Here is a 19,765-nt window from a genome sequence, read left to right as displayed (position 1 = left end):
TAGAATAGCAAAAACAATTTCGGGCAACAAAAGCAAGGCAGGGGCATCACAATCCTTGATTTGAAATTATAGTACAGAGCTCCTGTGAGAAACAGCACGGTACTGGCAAAAACAAAATAAAACAAAACAAAATACATTTTGTTATGAGACAAAAAGAGAAGAAGATGCAGAAACAACTTCAAAACACTCAGCCTCCTCATCTTTGACAAAGGGGCCGAACACATTTACTGAAAAAAACCCTCTGTAATAAATGGTGCTGGAAAACTCATGCCAAAGACTCATGTGTCTCACCATGCAGTAAACTAAAATCAAAATGTATCAAATATTTAAATATTAAAACAGAAACACTAAATCTGCTGGAAGAAAGAATAGGTAGAACCCTTGAATACAAACGTGCAGGCACAAATTTCATGACAAAACCCAGACTGCTTGGGAAATATTACAAAGAATCAACAAATGCAATCTCATTCTACTAAAAAGCTCTTGCAAAGCAAAGAGTTAATAGAACCCAGAGAGTGGGAAACAATTTTAGCCTGTTGTCCCTCAAAGGACTAATATCTAGAACACATAAAGAACTCAAAAAAATCAGATTCCCCAAATTTAAAGACCCAATCCAAAAAATGGGATTCTGAGATGAATACACACTTCTCAGAAGAAGAAATACAAATGGAAAATAAATATATGGAAAAATGTTCAACATCACTAGTCATTCAAGAGATGCAAATTAAAACAATGCTGAGATTCCGTCTCACCCCAGAAAGAATGGCTACCATCAAGAAATCAACTAATAACAAATGCTGGTAAGGTTGTGGGGGAAAAAGGACCCTTTCTCCACTGTTGGTGGTTCTCTAGACTGGTACAACCACTGTGGAAATCAGTGTGGAGATTCCTGAAAAAAAAACTAGGATTAGAGGTCCCTTTTGACCCAGCTATTCCCCTTCTGGGTAACTTCCCAGAAGAATTAGAAACACCATACCACAGCCATATATGTGCACCCAGGTTCATAGCAGCACAGTTTGTAATAGCTAAATCTTGGAAACAACCCAAATGCCCATCAACTGAGGAATGGTTAAAAAAGATGTGGTGTTTTTATATAATGGAGTACTACTGAACTATAAAGAAGGAAAAGCTTGAGGCTTTTATAGGTAAATGGATGCAACTAGAGACCACAGTCATAAGTGAAATAAATGGGACACACATTTGTAAACATCACCTTGTCTGGCGTGAAAAACCAAAAGTGTACCTGGGCTACAAAGTGAGCTCAAGGCCAGCCTGAACTGCATACGGAGACCCTGTCTCAAAAAGACAAAAAAAAAAAGAAACCAAAAGTTTAAATAATGACCAAAGTGTACAATAGCTATTGCAAAATAACAAGAAATTGTTCAAAAGAAATGGAAACTAGGGAGTGGCACAGGGGAAGGAAGGGAAAAGAAAAAAAAGAAAGGACAAAATGGTAACAAAGGTTTGTAAATGAGGAGGGGAAGAGGGGCTGAAGGGAGGGTAGGGGATTGGGGAAAAAAAAAGAAGAATCTATATATATAGCTACAAATTCCCTATGATGAATATGATCACTGTGCATATCTATACTGTACCAATAAACTTAAAAAAGTAGCTTTGTGCACATGGATCAAAAAATGCTAGAAATAAAACTACATATTCCTTGATTCTTTTCAATTAGAATCAATTGTACCAATTAGGTACAATTACCTACTTATTCTGTCACAAGCAAAATAAGATTCTCTATCTCCACCATCTCTGCCAACATCGTATTTTAAAAAACCTCCTGAGCGTGAAATGGTGTCACACTGGTGACTGTAAACAAAGACTGATGTTTTCTCCTTCCTACTCAGGGAAGAGCCTACCTCCACCGTGTGTCTGTTCTTATCTCTGGTTCATTTTTCCTAATTTGTAGCTGTTTTTCCTAACAGAAATCATCTGCATATTATATATTGCAAATACCTACTCTCAGTTATTGAAATTATTTTATCTTGGGGGTGGTACTGGAAATGGAACTCAGGACCTCCTGCTTGCCACTGAGCTATCTCGCCGGTCCTCTTAAACTGTTACATTAAGGCATGAAGATGTTTTACAACCCCAACACTCCTCCCTCTGGTACTAGGGATTGAATCCAGGGTCTTGGTACGGAGTCATATCCCCTGCCCTTTTCTTTCTTTCCTTTCTCTTTTCTTTTCCTTTCCTTTCCTTTCTCTTTTCTCTTCTTTTTTCTTTTCTTCTTTCCTCCCTCTCCCTCCCTCCCCCTCTCTCTCTTTCTTTCAAATTTTGAGACCAGGTCTCACCAAATTGCTAAATTGCCCTGACTGATCCTCCTGCCTCAGCCTTCCATAGTGTTGGGATTATAAGCACTGTTCTACCTTGCCTGGACAAACATGTTCAACATTTTGATGCAAATTCATCACTATTTTCTTCTGGTGTTTTAAGAACTCTTCAACTGCCATGGTAGAAGAAAAGTTTCCTTACGGCTGAATCTCTTCTGGCATTTTCACTATTTTTTATTATATTTCACAAACCTTAATTGACCACCAACTGCTTCAATTCCTCGGGTTATCTTGAAAGATGAAGCACCTTTTGTAGTCTTGAAAAAGAAAGAAAAATTTTCTTAGTAGTTTTTCAATGCTAAGTTTGCCAAACACTGTACAGTATCAAAACCTGTGTAACTGCTAGTAGGAGATTCAGAAGAACTTTACTAAATAGTAGATCCTTTTAAGAATTATATGCAAAGATAATACATTTTTATGTAAAAAGTTCTATTATCAGACACAAGCTTATAGTCCTTATTCTTTTCTGAAAGAGAACTGCGTATGGGAAAGAAGACTTCTTTCCATTTTTGGCACTTTCTTTTTAAAAATTTTTACTGATTTCTTACGTTCTAATTCTAATGAAAAGCTGGCTACTAATATAATGGTTCTCTGTAGCGAGTATCTGTGGTTTCTCATTTTATGTGAGGGGATTTTACTGGGTTGTATAGTGTCTCCAAAACGCATATCCATTCACAAGCTAGGGATGTGTCTTTATTCGGAAAAAAGGTCTTTGCAGGTTTATTTAAGAAGAGCTTACACTGAATTAGGGTGGGCTTTAAACCCAGAATGACTGATGTGCTGACAGGAGTGAAATTTGGATACAGGGACACAGACAGAAGGAAGGCCAGATGACAACGGCAGCAGACATGGAATGATATAGCCATAGTAAGCAAAGGATGGTTGTGGAGAAGGACAGTCTTTAGTTAATCTTTCAATGAAATACCTCAGGCCTGATCAAGCCGTATGATTGTTTGGAGGAAGTCTAGCAAAAGCAGTGGTGTAAAGGAAATTAACTGTAGGACCTGTGTCCCCGTAGAAAGCCTGGGGACAACACTAGATGCTCTGCTGAGACATGCCCGAAGGAATGATAACATGATGGCTAACTAAGTCAAGTCTCATTCCTGTGATAACTGAGTTGTATTGTCCTTGCTAATAAACCTGTTGATATCCTCCCAATTGCCCTACTGCCTCCTTTGTTCTTTCTCAATAAAAGGTTTCTGAGAGGCTGCAAGCCCCTGATCCCATAACTGTCTCTCTCTTATTTTTCTTTTCATCTGCGGGCACCTCCTTCTCGGGACCTGTCACCCCAGACAGAAACAGAATATAGACCGGCAGATGGTTGGCACCAGAAGCTAGGCAGAGGCAAGGAAGGATGCTTTTCCAGTGCCTTTAGAGAATGCGTGGACCCGGTGACACCTTGCCTCATCACGTAACACCCAGACTTTGACTTTTAGCCTGTAAAACTGAGGATAAATTATAGGTACTATGGTTTGGCTCTGAAACGTCTTCCCAAATCACATGAATTGATGTCTTGGTCCCCAAGGCAGCAATGTTTAGAGATAAGGGCTTTTGGAAGGTGACTGGATCACGACGGCTCTAATTTCATCAGTGGATTTAATGGATTCGTAATTTGACGGTATTATTGCAAGGTAAGGGAAACTTAGGAGACAGAGCCTAGTTGAAGGGAATGGTCACGGTTAGGATGTTGGGGATATCCTGTCCTCCAGCCCTTCTTTTTGGCTCTGGCCATCTCCCTCTGCTTTCTTGCTGCTGTGAGGTGAGCAGCTTTCCTTTGACATGCCATTCTGCCTTGCCACAGGCCTAAAAGCAAAAGGGCCAGTCAACTGTGGTCTGAAGCTGTGAGCCAAAGTAAGTCTTTCCTCCTCTAAATTGATTTTCAGTTATTTTGTCACAGTGACAGAAAGCTAACGTACAGAGAAATTGCTTTTAATTTTTTTTCCTCACAGGACCAGGACACTACAGCATTTCCTAACACCGAAGTAACAGATACTTACCAAAGTGGATGCAAGACGTAGCAAGTGGGAAGTCCCTAAACTGTTGGAGTCCTCATATCGACTGCCTGCTTTAATGAACACACCAATTCTGGATGCAGGAGCATAGTTTTCCAGAGATGCAATCACCAAACCATTTGGTAATTTGGTAAACTGTATTTGAAATAAAGTAGATGCAATTAGTATCTTTACATTACCAAGGAAACTAAGGTATGTACGGGTTCCAGTGCACAACTCATTGGACTAACCTCAAGGTCCTGCGGATGTGGAGGCACTCCTGCAGGGGCAGCTGTGGCTTTAACTCTGGGGGCAACTTTGAGGGAATAAAATCTCTAAACACAAAAAAGACAAGTTACACACGTTTCTCACAAGAACATTGTATAAAAATAATTTATCTTTGTGTTGCTAAGTGACAAAGAGCAATAACAATCTCCACGAAAGGTTTTACTAAATGGTACTGTGGACTTATGAACTGACCAGTTTACCCAAGCCATTCTTAAACTTTTATTTGTAACTGACAGAGAATACTGAGTGTTCCCGCCCTCTCTAACGGGGTCTCATTCTGTAGTCTAGACTGCCCTGGAACTTGCAAGGTAGCTCAAGTTGGCTCTGATTCAAGATCCTCCTGCCAAGCCCCTCTGAGATTAAGGGCCTGCATCACACGCCTAGCTAGAGAATATTGAGTTCTCCATGTTCACTTTTTACTATGTGAAGAATAACTATTTCCTTATTTTTTAACTATCTTACCAAAGTTTCAAATTGTTCCCTTAGCGCTGCTTTGGAATTTTTTGAGAAAATGTCAGACTGCAAATTGACAGCCTTTTACAGACTTTAGCTTTACTGTTTCCCTAATCTTCCCAGTGAAACTCACCATTTTAGTCTATTTTCCACCTGAAATGACTTCATGCCTTCCATTATTTTAGTAATCTAAAAAAAGCCAAAGCACACGAACGAAAACGCATTCACTTTATCCAGTCTTTCTGGCAAATGATATACAGTGTCATAAGTGATTCTGCTTATGCCTAAGACTCATAGGGTTACTAGTGGAGATGTTGAGTAAATAAAATTTGGTGCTCCTAAGATCCAATGAACACGTTGCTGGAGTTTCCCGAGGTCTCCCATCAGAATCTACAATGCCTCTACTCTGCCCTGTCTCAATGCTGATGCTGTGCACTTGGTATCAGCGCTGTACTTACTTGGCTGCTGGTTTTCATCTGCTCTTAGTATTACTTTTTTTCCCTCCTTAGTACTGCTTTTTATTTTTTATTTTTTTTTTAAAGAGAGTAGTATATGAGAAACAAACAAAAATAGAACAGTAGCAGAATACAGTATCATGAACACAAACAAATCGAAGCAAAAACATTCAAAGTGATAGAGAGTCTCAAGACAAATTAATACAAATCAACACTGGTTGTTACATAGTACTGCTTTTTAATTATAAATTATAAGTAGCTCTGCTTTTTATTATCTGTTTTTTCTGGGTGTGGAATAGGTAGCCCTATTTTCAATTTAGACTTTTGGTTTTGCAAAAAGCAAATTTCTTTTGGTACCGGGAATTGAACTCAGGACCTCATGCTTAAAAAGTAAATTTTATGATGTATGGTCACAGCACTTCAAAGACAAGTATCTATATAATTACATGACCACGCAAGATACACGTGTTTTCCACTCAGATGTACCTGAATAATAACACTTATTATGTGTTTATTTGCCCCCTTAGAAATCAGGAATAACCCTAGTAGTTGTTATAGAATTAGTAGATCATCATCATTATTCTTAGCAGTGGAATTGTTAGGTGATGATGATGATTTGCAGCAGAATTACTAGATTATTATTTTCTTGCAGTAGTGGCAATGTATCTAGGCAAGCATCCTACTACTAAGCTGCATCCCAGCTTTTTTATTTTCAGACAGCATCTTGCTAAATTGCTTAGGTTGGCTTCAATCTTTTAATCCTCCTGCCTCAGCCTTCCAAGTAACTGGGATACAGGCTGCTGCCACCATGCCTGGCTAATTATTTAATAATACAATATGTACGCACTTATTTTCATGTAAGATAAGTGCTATAGTCAGAAACAAGTAATTGCTTTCAGGTTTACTTTAACTTGTTTACTTTGGTCCTCTCCACCTGGTATCTGAGCTCTTTTTCCTACTGGAACATAGAAAGGAGTTTGTCAGTCTAACTGGGCTGTCCGTAAAGGGCTGTCACTCACCGGTTAGTCTAGGCATGCCAGGAATACAATTAAAGCCTAAATTTGTACAATCCACCACACACTCATTTAAACATAAAACACAAGGACATTCCACTCCCGCGTCTGCATTTCCCTCTTGCAGGGTTTCTCCAAGTTAGCAAAATTTTGCTAACCGTTCACTGGGCGCAAATTGTCCCTTGCTGAAAATTTTAAAAACACGTCCTCTTGTGACAGCTGTGTTTAATTTGGGCTTGCGAAGGATCCTTACGCAGCTTTTGAGACTAAACCGAGGACTCCTCATGAAGGACTCCTCTACCAAGAAATTTAGAGAAAATACTCGTTTTTGCCACAACACCATGGTAAGTGACAGCGAATGAGGTTCCAGGTATTGTGATAAGCGCCATGTCCGCATTCGCTTATTTCTTACACTTTTATTCATAGACCCATTTAGCCGGTGGGAAACTGAGGCTGCAAGAGAAGCCAAGAGGCGAGGCCGCGGCTGCTGCGGGATAAGCGGCAGGCCGGGTCTGCGCCGTCCCCGCGGCCCTCGCTCCGCCCGGGCTCGGCCGGGGGCGAGTGACCTTCGGCGCGCCCCGCTCTCACGCCCGCCCCGCCCTCAGGGAAGGCGGCCTGCGCTCCCCGGCTCACAGCTCGAGCCGAGCCTCCGACACCCGGGCCGGAACGCGGCCCGCTGGGCTCCCAAGGTTCCGCTGAAGGGCGAACGGGAGCCGAGGAGCCGGGACCCCACGCCGGGTACTTCCGGGCTGCACCACCCGGCCGACAGTCGGCTTTCCAGACTTTTCCCAGACCCGCCAACTGTGCTCACCGAAAAGGACCCGGCTCTGGTTAGCAGCTTCATGGCTCAAGACGGCTCGGACCCACGGTCACCGCCGAGTTCAGAGAAAGCAAGATGGTGGCCGCGGCCCGGAGTGTCCCAGCCTGCCCCGCGAGAGGCTTCCCACGCCCCCCTCTGAGGAGGGCTTTCTAGGCAGACGGCGCTCTACTGCTCCCCGGAGAGGGTTGGACCGGTCCACCTCCTCCAAGACGCAGGGTAGGGAGACACATAATTCGTAAAAATATACAGAAGATAATTTAGGTTACGGCTTTTGAGTTTGTTTTCCAGACTGAATGTCCATTCGTTAAACTTTTCGAATTACGTCCGACAGCCCGTCAGAACTCCCCCCGCCAGTTTGGACTTCTCCGACCTGAACTGTCCAATGAAACAACGCCCTTTGCAGGGCTCCGCAGGCGCTCTCCCCGCCCACGCCGGCGCTTCCGGTCCCTGCGCGCTGGTCCCGTTAGGAGGTCCTTTCAACTTCCGTTCTGCGGAGGGCTGGGGCCCCGGAGCTCGGAGGTTGCTTCTTTCTTGGTGAAGTCCTCACTAGGTCCTTAGTGTCGTGAGAGCAGAGGCTGTGTGCCGACGTTAGCCGCCGTGGTAACCCCAAAACACGCCGGGGACGCTCTAACGTCGGCCCTTTGCCCGAGGTGATCATCGCTAAGTAAGGTCTCTGCTCTCGGGACTTGTATCCGAGGCTCGCCTTGTAAAGAAAACAAAACGAATAACTAGTTTTTTGTGTCTTTAATACTAGGAGGCGAATGAGCGGAAACCTGCATATGGAGAAAGGCAGGTGATGATACGGGAGAGGGCGGGAGAACCGACTCTGCGAGTGTTAACTAAAGCGACCTGTGCCTGGCACAGGACTGAATGAAAGGTGAAGGCGTGATCCCCGTCTCCCAGGGACCTACAGGCTTGTGCTTTGGTTGCCACGTTGGAAGACTATAGTATTGGCATCAGTATCTCTCGAGTTTTCTAGGAGTACAGCGCAGCATCTCCCATGTTAGATCTGGGTCTGTGTTTTTACAGGACCTGGCGTGAACCGTATGCACATTAACGTTTCAGAGAGGCCGGTAGTGTAGACATTACAAGGCACAGGCAAACTTGTGTTTTCTTTTGCTTCTGTCTGAATTGTTTCACGACTACAACTGTATCAAGTGGATGTAGCCGTTAAGAACCTGTGCCAACCCAATTTCTGTGCCTTCAACACTTTCACTCCCCAATCTATACAGTAGATTCCCCGGATGTGGTAGACTTACTCTAGTGATGCATGAGATGATTATAAATTAGCACACGAATAAACGTTGTTCCATTTTAATGACTATATATTGTGTTATGGCAAGCAATCCCGGTAAATGAATTCCTTAAATACATTTATTAAAATATGTTGGCTTAAAAAGGTTAAGTGGCTGTTGACGATATGGAGGTATGGCACAAATCGTGAATGTGTTACCTACTGAATGAACTGTGGGACACACTCCTCTTTTCAAGTTGTCTACTTCGCTGTCTTATCCATGTTTTTCTGGATAAAGTTCACATTTATTTATATATTACACAAAGCTCTGTCTCCAGTATCTCTGCCCCTCTCAGGGGTGGGGTGGAGATTGAAGCCAGGGCTTTTGCACAGAGCTACATCCTCAGCCCTTTTGAAATTTTGAAACAGGGTATTGCTAAGTCGCTAAGTTGTCCAGGCTGGTCTCTAACTTGCCATCCTCTTGTCTTGGCCTCCCAGGATTACAGATGTGCTCCATTATGCCCAACTACCATATTTTTTAGCCACTGCCTCCCAATTCTGCACCCCCAGGAGTCCAGTCATTGGAACTTCATCATCCAGCAGTTCAGGTCAGGCGGGAGCAACACACACATCCCTGAGTGGTGCACACATCCTTTCCTACATTTAGAGACCTGCACCTACTTTAAGTGTCCCTTATTCTTAGGTTATTACATCCACACATCCAAACATAAGTGTGACTCAAATCACATCCAAACATAACTGTGACTCAAATATCCTAAAGAGGACAAATCTGTTCAAAAAGTAGTAGGATTTTGAAATAAGAGTAAGTCATGATATCAGCTACATAAATCAAAATCATTTTTTTGAGACAGTTTTGCTTTGTATTTCAGGCTGGCCTCAAACTCACGGCAATGCTCCTCTCTCAGCCTCCCAAGTGCTAGGATTATAGGCGTGGGCCACCACACATAGCCAAAATCTTTAGTTAAACTTGCAAAATTTTTTAGTAAACTTTCAACTACAAAGTAGGAGTGCCATCTTGTGGACAGATCTACCACTTTCACATCCTACTATGCCCTACCAACTTCATAATGGCTCTTTAAGTGGAGGCTTTTGCCACAACCGGAGTGTTCTATTGCAGAAGAAAAGAGAATCTTTGAAATTGTTTCTGCATAGGAGATACTGAAAACCTTGGAAGATGAAACAAGCACATGGTAAGAGAGTAGACATACATGGAAGACCAGATGAGTGCATTTTTTGAAAGCTCTAATTGTTTTATTAATGAGTCTAATTGGACTCTATGGAGCCCACCTTCCTACTCTGAGCTCAGGTGGGGTGGGTGGGTAAGTGTATGCATGTTGGGTGTGGGAGAATGTGAGAAATGAGATGATAGTGGGACAAAACAGGCCGTGGAGTGTGGTTTGAGTTTGTACTTGGGAACATTATCTTGCATTTTAGGGTCAGAGGCGTTAATTTTGGCTCTTTCCAAATGTGTGATTTTGATGTTAGCATTTCCTTCCCCATTCTTCTCAGAATTTTTCCCAAATACTATCACTGATGAAATCTTCCCTGGCTACTGTGGATTGGAGACTTTTTCTTCTGTCTCTGAACTTTACTAACTTACATTGGTAATTGCATTTATATTTTTTCTCCCTAAACTAGATTAAATAAAACGCTGTCAGAAGTTTCAGACATAAAACATTTAATTAACTTTCATTTGCCTATTGCCCAATTTCAAGCATAAACAACATTTTTCTTTCTTTCATTTTAAGCTCCTTAATAAAGGGAACTATGCCTTACAAATGTTTAAGATGACTTCAATCATAACGGCAGGTTATTTTTGACACCTTCATGAAGTGGCCAAGGTCTGAAGTCAAAGCAACCTTAGTAAATGTTTATTCTCCTATTTTCTCCTGAATCTGTGTGCATTTTCTAGTAAGCATAAAAACACATCTTCTGTCTTAGAATGTCTGTCTTCACTTTTCTCTTGGTTCTGTGCAGGATCTGAGTGAGTGTGATAAGTACCTCATTGCTTGGTGTCAGTTATAAAGGGGAGAAGCCAAGTGAGATCACGTGTATCAGAACACCACACCAGCACTTTATTTAGAATGAACATTTGGAATGGTCTGGGAGAGGACCCTGCTCTCGGTCATACAATGTCTGATTAAACTTCATGATAACAATAAAATCTAAAATTTTCAAGTTAAGCTCGTGTATCTTCGTTTAAATTATTTTAAGACTCAAGTAACAAAAGCTATTTTGACAAAAGTCTTGACATTGGTAAGTTTAGGACATAGAAAGAGAAAAATATGTTTATCAGTCTGTTGATGGTCTTGTTTGAATGGCTCTATGACAAGATACACTGCTATGTAGTAATATTTTGTACTGTCAGGAAAAATGTCTATTTATCACTTCTTGTTGTTTTGAGACAGGGTCTCCTGTGTAGCCCAGACTGGCTTGGAACTTGTGACTTTCCTGCCTCAGCCTCCCAAGTGCTGGGATTACAGACATGTGCCACCACACCTGGTTCCTCTTATCACCTTTAAACTCACATTAATGATTCTGTGGTAGGCTTAGACCATTTTTCCCCAGCCCAACGCCAAACATGACACTTCCATCAAAATTATGTGGGTACTTGTGAAAAGGAAGATTCCTGGGTTCCGCACTACACTTGATTTAGCCAGAATCTCTAGAGTTAGGAATCCGGGACTCTGCATTTTAAACAAATGCCCTTACATGATTCTAGCCACTAATGTTTTGGGAACAGCTGGCTTCACCTGGTATGAGGACATACTAGAAGTATACACCATGAAATTCTTGCTTGCTCACACGCAAAAGTAGTATAGAAACAGAATAGAAAACTTGCAGTAATGTTTAGTTTCACAACTTACAGCCCTTCTGCCTACTTTTGATGAATTCATTCTAGAGTTTGGATTCTGCTTACCCTTGCACCTACCTGCTCTGTACTACCCTTTGCTCCCCTTCCTTCTGCTCAATGAAGCAATGTCATGATGTTTAGAAATATTGAAGTACTGAACTTGGCCATTGCTTTCATTCCTTTCCTGTCCTCTGTCCTACAATACTATTTTCTTTTTCTTTACATTTAATTTTTTAAATATCTGCATTTGGAAAAGCCTTTTTTTTTTGTAACTAGGGTGATTATATAGTTATTGGAACTGGGACAGTTTTGAGAATAAAGGGAAGAATTAGACATACTCAAGAGAAATGAAGGCGTATGTCTACTCAAAAGTTTTCGTGTGATGTTCACAGTAGCAGCATTTACAATAGCCAAAATGTGCAACCAACCTAAACTGCTGAGTGGGTAAATAAATGTACTATTATCCACAGAAGAGATTAAACAAAATGTAGGTAGTAATTAAAAAAAAAAAACAAAATACTGGTACGTGCTACAACATGGATACTGTGTGGGTAGAATAATGGAGCCAAAGAAGTCCATATCCTTGTTTCTGGCTTCTGTGAATAAAGTGTGTTGCAGGGGAAAGGGACTTTACAGATGTGATTAAGTTAAAACTCGAAGGCGGGCAAGATTACCTGGATGGACCCAGTGTAATCACAAGGATTCTTGTGGGAGGTACAGCAGAAGGTCAGGTTGGTGCAGTGACGAGCCAAGGTAGCCCCTAGAAGCTGGAGAAGCAAGGAACGGGCTTTCCTCTTCAGCCTTCAGAATGGACACAGCTCTGTTGACATTTCAAGTTTTATCCCTGCAAGTTCTATTTTGTGCTTCTGATTTCTAGAAATCTGACAGTTTCGTGTTGTTCTAAGCCACTAAGTCTGTGGTAATTTGTTACAGCAGCAATAGAAAACTAGTACAAACCTCATGAATATTATGTAAAATGACAGGCTCCTGACACAAAAATCCAATGATTCCATTCATATGAAATTCCATTTTGGCCCATAGTTACCCTTTTGATTACTCACACCAGTGAAACAAAGCATGTCCAATTTATTTCTCTTAAGAGTATGCTCTGAAGGTGCAACCATTTAACTTAATGTCTTGAGTTTATTCTTCCTTATGGCTGAGTAGTACTCCATTGTATAAAAAACCCACCTCTTCCTTATTTGTTCATTGGTTGATGGGCATTTGGGCTGTTTCCAAAATTTAGGTATTAGAAATTGTGCTGCTATAAACATGGGTATGCATGTATCACTGTGGTTATGATGCTTTTAATTCTTTTGGGAAGATACCAAGAAGGGAACAGCTGGGTCAAATGGAACCTCTAGTTTTACATTTTGAGGAACTTCCACACTGATTTCCACAGTGGTTACACCAATCTAGACTCCCACCAACAGTGGAGAAGGGTTCTTTTTTGTGTACAGCCCTGCCGGTCTTTGTACTGAATGATTTCTTGATGATAGCCATTCTTCCTGGAGTGAGATAGAATCTCGGTGTTGTTTTAATTTGCATCTCTCGAATGACCAGTGATGTTGAATACTTTTTAATATATTTATTTTCCCTTTCTACTTCTTCATCTGAGAAGTATCTATTCATTTCACTTTTTATTATTTATTTATTTATTGTTTTTTTTCCAGTACTGGGAATTGAACTCACAACCTTGAGCTTGCCAGGCAGGCGCTATGCTGCTGAGCCCCCAGCCCCTCATTTCAGATGCCTATTTTTGGACTGGGTCTTTAAATTGGGGGGATCTGATTTTTTGAGTTCTTTATATGTTCTAGATATTAGTCCTTTGAGGGACAGTTGGCAATTTTTTTTTCTTTTTCTTTGGGTGGTCTCTTTACTCTATTGGTGGTTTCTTTTGTTGTGCAAAAGCTTTTTAATATGATGAGATCCCAGTTATTGATTCTTCGTGATATTTCCTGTGTTCCTAAAGTCTTTGCTTGCACCTGTGTCTTTAAGAATTTTACCTATTTTATCTTCCAACAGATTTAGTGTTTCTGTTTTAATATTTAAATCTTTGATCCATTTTGATTTTAGTTTAGTGCATGGTGAGAGACATGGGTGTAGTTTTAGTCTTTGGCATGTGGAAAGCCAGTTTTCCTAGCACATTAATTAAAGAGGCTATCTTCCTTCCAGTGAAAGCATTTGGCCCCTTTGTAAAGTAAGGTGGCTGAGTTGCTTAGAATTGTTTCTGCATCTTCTGTTCTGTTCCACTGACCCACAGGCGTTTATGTTTTTGACAGTACCATGTTTTTATCATGGTGGCTTTGTAGTATAACTTCAAATCGGGGCTTGTGCTGTCCCCTGCCTTCCCTTTGTTTCCCAGAATTGCTTTTGTTATTCTAGGTCTCTTCTGGTTCAAATGAATTTTAGGAATGTTTTCTCTAGTTCTGTGAGGTATGCTATTCACATTTTGATTGTGGTTGCATTAAATCTGTATAACAATTTTGGAAGTATATCCATTTTCACTATATTGGTTCTTCCTACCCAATGGAAAGGGACATCTTTCTATTTTCTAATAGCCTCTTCAGTCTTTTTCAGAGTACTTAATTTTCCATGTGAAGGCCCTTCACTTCCTTCTTTAGATTGATTCGTAAGTATTTTATTTTTAAAAATGCTGTCAAAGTTGTGGTTTCCCTAATTTTCCTACTCAGGGAATTTGTTATTTGTGTATGGGAATGCTATTATTATTATTATTATTATTATTGTTATCATTATTATTATTATTATTATTATTTTGGTCATCTTGAGACAGGGTCTTGCTATGCAGTTCAGGCTGGCTTGAACTCACTTTGTAGCCCAGGCTGGTCTCAAACTCATGGCAGTCCTCCTGCCCGTGTCTCCCAAGTGCTGGCATTATAGGCATGTGCCACCACGATTGACTGATTTTTGAATGCTACCTTTGGTCTAGGTACCCTACTTAATTTGGTTATTAAGTCTATTAGTCTTTTGGTGAAGTTTTTGGGGTCTATTTATGATTGTTATCTCTTCCTCTTGGATTGCTCCATGTAGAGTATCATGTCATCTGCAAATAATGATAATTTAACTTCATCATTTTCTATTCTTATTTCTTTTATGTATTTCTCTTGTCTAACTACTACGGTTAATATTTCCAGAACTATATTAATAGAAGTGGTGATAGTGGACATCATTGTCTTGTTCTTGATTTTGGAGTGAAAGCCTTCAATTTTTGTCCATTTAGTATGATGTTGGCTGTTGGTTTGTCCTAGATGGCTCTTATCAGATTGAGATAGAGCCCATTTATTCCAATTTTCTGTAGGTTTTAAAAAAAATCATAAATGGGTGTTAGACTTTTATTAAATGCTTTATCAGTGTTTATTGAGATGATTATGTGATTTTTGATCTTGGCTCTGTTAATATGGTGTATTACATTTATTGATTTGCATATGGTGAACTATCCCTGCATCCTTGGGATAAATCCTACTTGGTCATTCCATATAATCTTCTTGATGATCTGCTATATTCTGTTTGCTAGTATCTTACTGAGGATTTTTGTATCTATATTCCTTAGGGAGATTGGCCTGCAGTTCTCTTTTTTGGTTGAGTCTTTCTTTGGTTTTGGTTTCCGGGTAATCCTTGTCTCCAGGAATGAGTTAGGGAATATTGCTTCCCTTTCAATTTCATTAAAGAGTTTGAGGAATATTGGCATTAAAATTCTCTAAATTTCTTGTAGAATTCAGCAGTGAATCCATCAGGACCTGGGCTTTTCTTTGTTAGTAAGTTTTTAATTACATTTTCAATCTCATTAACTAATATTGTGTCATTCAGAATTTTTATATCTTCATGATTCAGCTTTGGTAATTCATATGCATCTAAGAATCTGTCCATTTTGTCTGTGTTTTCCATCCTATGAGAGTAAAGATTCTCTGAATTTTCACAAGATCTGTACTGAGTTCATCCTTACCATTCTTCAATGCATGAATTTGAGTCTCCTCTTTTTTTTGATAAGATTGGCTCAAGGTTTCTCAATTTTATTTATTCTTTCAAAGAACCAACTCTTTGATTCATCAATTCTTTGTATTTTTTTCTTGGTCCCCATTGTGTTGATTTCTGTGCTGATCTTTATAATTTTCTCCCTTGTATGTGCTTTGGGTTTGTCTTGCTCTTCTTTTTCTAGAAACTTGAAGTGTAACATTAGATTGTTTATTTGTGCTCATTGTGTTTTCCTGATGTGAGAATTAACCACTATAAATTTCCCTCTTAGGACTGCTTTCATTGCATCCCATAAATTCCAGTACGTTGTATCTACATTCTCATTTAGTTATAGATATTGTTTAATTTCTTCTTTCATTTCATCTGTAACCCATTGGTTGTTCAGGAGAGTGTTATTTAATTTCCATGTGTTTATGGAGTTTTTGCAGTTTCTTTTGCCATTAATTTCTAATTTCACTGCACTATGGTCAGATAATGTGCATGGGATAATTTCAGTTCCTTTACATTTACTTAAGCATGTTCTGTGGGCTAGTATATGGTCTATTTTAGAGAACGTCACATGTGCAGCTGAGAAGAATGTGTATTCTGATGATGTTGGATGGAACAGTCTGAAAACATCTACTAAGTCCATTTGTTCACAGGTTTGGTTCAGTTCTAATATTTATTTGCTGATTTTTGTTCTAGTGAATTTATCTCTTTGTGACAATGGAGTTTTGAGGTCTCCCATTACAATTGTGTTATTGCTTATTTGATTTTTCATGTCTATTAATAATTGTTTTATATAGTTGGGTGCTCCTGTATTTGGTGCATGTATATTTATGATTGTTATCTCTTCTGCTTGAAGTTTTCCCCTAAGAAGTATGTAGTGACCTTCTTTCTCTCCTTTGATCATTGTGGGTTTGAAGTTCACATTGTCTGCAAACTGACTAACTACCCCTACTTTTTTCTGGGTTCCTGTTGCATAGAAGATTGTTTTCTATCCTTTGACTTTTAGTCTGTGAGTTTATTTTTTAGTTAAATGTGTCTCATATGCAGCGTATTTGTGGATCTTCTTTCTTGATCCACTTCTCCAGTGTGTTTCTTTTGATTGGTGAATGGAGGGCATTTACAGTGATGGTTACAACTGATATGTATTGGCTTATCTTCATCATGGTATTTTCCTGTTGTTGGTTCCCTGCTTTTCCCCCTCTGTTTAATTGCTTGCCATGCCTTTATTTTGTTGTTCTTGGACTTGTGATCATTTTTTCCCTGTCTAGAATATCTTTCAGTGCTCTTTGTAGGGTTAGTTTGGTGGTCATAAATCTCTTCAGTTGTTCTTTGTCATGGAAGTACCTTATTTCTCTATTAATTTTGAAAGATAGTTTTGCAGGGTTTATCAATCTGTTTTAGAAGTTGTTTTCTTTCAGTACCTGAAATACTTCACTCCAAGCTCTTCTTGACTTGAGGGTTTGTGTTGAGAAGTCTGCTGTAATTCTGATGGACTTTCCTTTATAGATGATCTGTTTCTGAGGAGCCCTGGGTAATCATGACTATGGAGGAACAAGAAAACAGCCTGTTGCTAGTCACAGGTGCAAGTCTCTCGGTCCTTCTTTTCAATCCTGGCCTTCCTTCCAGCCATCATACCTCAGTGAAAGGAGTCACTGGTGAGGAGGTAATATGCTATTTTTGACAACCCTTAGGCTGTAACTACTTATTAGATCCTTCTTGCATATCTCTGTCTTCCTGAGAAACCACTTTGAAGATACCACCACGTATTACAGCAGCCATTGATATTTTCCTACTAATCTATCCATAACTGTGTTAAGTTTGTAATGTTCCTATCCTGTTTCATAATGTATGTTTATTATTATGTGTTTCCTACAACAACCATTGAGAATAGTTAATGATTTTTCAATAGGTCACTCATGTATAGCTCTATTTATTTTCTTTAGAAGCCACTTTGAAGATACCAAAGTATAGCACAACAACTCTTGATAATCTCCTACCTCTTTTGTCTCTAACTCACTATTATTTGTCTATTTGTTTTCCTGAGAAACTGTTTTGTAGATAATAATACGTAAAACGATAACCATTGATAATTTCCTACCATTTTGTCTGTAATTTGCTAAGTCCCCCCTATTATTATGTTATCCTTCTTTTATTCTTTAAAATAAAAAAAATAGATGATCTGTTTCTTTTCTCTAACAGCTTATAATCTTCTGTTCTTGTGCTGAATTTCTGGAATCTTTATTATAAGTCTTGGTGTAGTTTCATTTTGGTCATGATCATTTGGAATTTTATATGCTTCATTTAATCATATGTCAAATTCTTTATCCATGCTTGGGAAGTTTTCTGCCATTATTTATGTGAAGAGTTTTTTTTTTTTTTGGTGCTGTCTTGTTGTCTCATTGGCCCCAGTCAAACTTATGTTATTCTTCTTTTCTTCATGTTGTAGCTGTTGGATTAATTTTTCATGGTCTTGCTATTTGTAAGTTATCTTTCTTTTCATGATCACTAGCTGCAATTCTGTTTTCAAGATCTGAAATTCTATCCTCTCTTTCATTCAATTGGTTGCATATACTTTCAGTGGAGGCTTTAACCTCTTGGATATCTATTTGAATCTGTTTCATGGATTCCATTTCTTTCTTATGTGAGGCATTTTTTGCTTCCATCATTTTTCTAAGCTCATACATTCTTTTATCTGTGTCTTCTCTAATATCTGACTTTAAGCATCATGAGAGATTATTTTCTCAATAGCCTTTTCCACTTGTTTTTTTTCAATTCTGTTGCTATCATTTCAGAAAATTCTAGTGTTTGACTTTAAATTCTATCTATCTCTTTGAATTCTGGGCTTGTCCTGGGTGAGCTGGGGGTTTGAGATTTCATTTTTCTTCTGTGTCATGTCATTTTCTATTTTCTCTTTTTTATTTTTTTTTTGTTTTCTGTGTTGATATTTGCCAATTTCTTGTGATATGTAGCATTATCTCTAGCATTGAGGTTTCCATAGAGGATGTCTGTTCTTCAGGGATGGCCTCCAGATATAGGTGGTTCTTTATATGTATCCCAAGACCCTACCTTCCCAATTTGTAAAGGATGCAAAATTACTATTTGGTTCAGCTCCTAATCCTTTGGTAATGGGGTGTGGTGCTGATTCTGACCTCATACAATCACAGTGTTGTCATACAGGGGAGAAAAACTTGTTCATAACATGTATGACATCATGGCTAAAGTAGTGCACTTAGTAATAATAATAGTTTCAAGTATAGTTTAACTACTGATAAACTGTAACAACCATTAACCTGCTACCTCCAACCACAGGAGCAAACTCTAAAGTTATATAACAAAATTGAACATGTAATGTGCAGTTGTATTCAGTGATCTTCCCCTTAGCGGGGTCATTTTACCCTTCTGTGGGGGAGGGTAGGTCAAATGAGTGATGAAATGGGTAGGTCAAATGAGTGATGAGTGAGGTCAAATATAGTAGAGTCAAGGCTGGAGGTTAAAGGATGGTCATCTGAGTTTTGGGAAACAAGGACACAGGAGGGAAAGAATGAAATAGAATATGAAGCAGTAATCCAAAAGGGCAGAGACAATGTTTACTCACTTGTAAGTTTAAATTCAAGAAGTAGTTGAGGAAAGACAGGATCAATAGAAGAAAATGAAAAGGAAAGGTAAGAAACCTAAACACTGAAAAGAAGAAGGATGAAAGAGAAAGAGAATGAAAAAGGAAAGAAGAAAAGAAAGAAAACAGAGACCAGGGAAAGAGAGGAGAGGGAAAAGAAGAAGAAAGATCCAAATCCAAAAATAACTGCATAATTCAAAACAAAACAAGATGACATCTAACATAATTCAAAACAAAACACAGGAAAGGGACAGCCTATCAGACAAAAAAGGGAGAATGAAAGTAGTAAAATACCTCTGGTATTTCCAGTTCTGTGATAGTGTCCATATTTAATCCCAGAAATGTGCTAGGAATGGAGCTGATCTTGGTCTCTGGATGTGGGAGCTGGGATTGCTCTTCTGTTTTTTTGTTTGTTTTTTTAGGAGATTATCAATAGTTGTTGTACTCTACTTAGGTATCTTCGAAAGAAAATAAAACTATACATGAGTGACCTATTGAATAATCATTAACTATTCTCAATGGTTGTTGTAGGAAACAGATAATAGTAAACATGCATCCATTTATGAAATAGGATAGGAACAATACAAACATTACAGAGTTATGGATAGATGAGTAGAAAAATATCAATGACTGCTGTAATACATGGTGGTATCTTAGAAGTGGTTTCTCAGGAAGACAGAGATACGCAAGAAGGATCTAACAAGTA

At 39.2% G+C, this 19,765-nt stretch overlaps 1 protein-coding gene and 1 long non-coding RNA gene across 2 annotated transcripts in view; one reads left to right on the top strand and one right to left on the bottom strand.

The window, feature by feature from the left end:
• LOC102007781 (cytochrome b-c1 complex subunit 2, mitochondrial) overlaps positions 1-7,476 on the bottom strand; it is a 34,087-nt gene extending 26,611 nt beyond the window's left edge. Inside the window, exons 1-4 of the mRNA XM_005405054.2 lie at positions 7,348-7,476; positions 4,579-4,662; positions 4,334-4,483; positions 2,529-2,593 (exon numbers count right to left, since the gene is read on the bottom strand). Coding sequence (XP_005405111.1) covers positions 2,529-2,593; positions 4,334-4,483; positions 4,579-4,662; positions 7,348-7,380 — 332 coding nt within the window. The 5' untranslated portion in view covers positions 7,381-7,476. The remainder of the gene's footprint in view (positions 1-2,528; positions 2,594-4,333; positions 4,484-4,578; positions 4,663-7,347) is intronic.
• A 107-nt stretch (positions 7,477-7,583) lies between these two features.
• On the top strand, positions 7,584-8,755 carry LOC102008117. The gene is made up of 2 exons (XR_264062.2): positions 7,584-8,025; positions 8,111-8,755. It is a non-coding gene; the product is annotated as an uncharacterized LOC102008117 (long non-coding RNA).
• The last annotated feature ends 11,010 nt before the right edge of the window (positions 8,756-19,765 follow it).

This window comes from Chinchilla lanigera, unplaced genomic scaffold, assembly GCF_000276665.1.
Source record: "Chinchilla lanigera isolate Chin_1 unplaced genomic scaffold, ChiLan1.0 scaffold00092, whole genome shotgun sequence".
NCBI lineage: Eukaryota > Metazoa > Chordata > Mammalia > Rodentia > Chinchillidae > Chinchilla > Chinchilla lanigera.
This window is presented reverse-complemented; position numbering and strand designations above follow the sequence as displayed.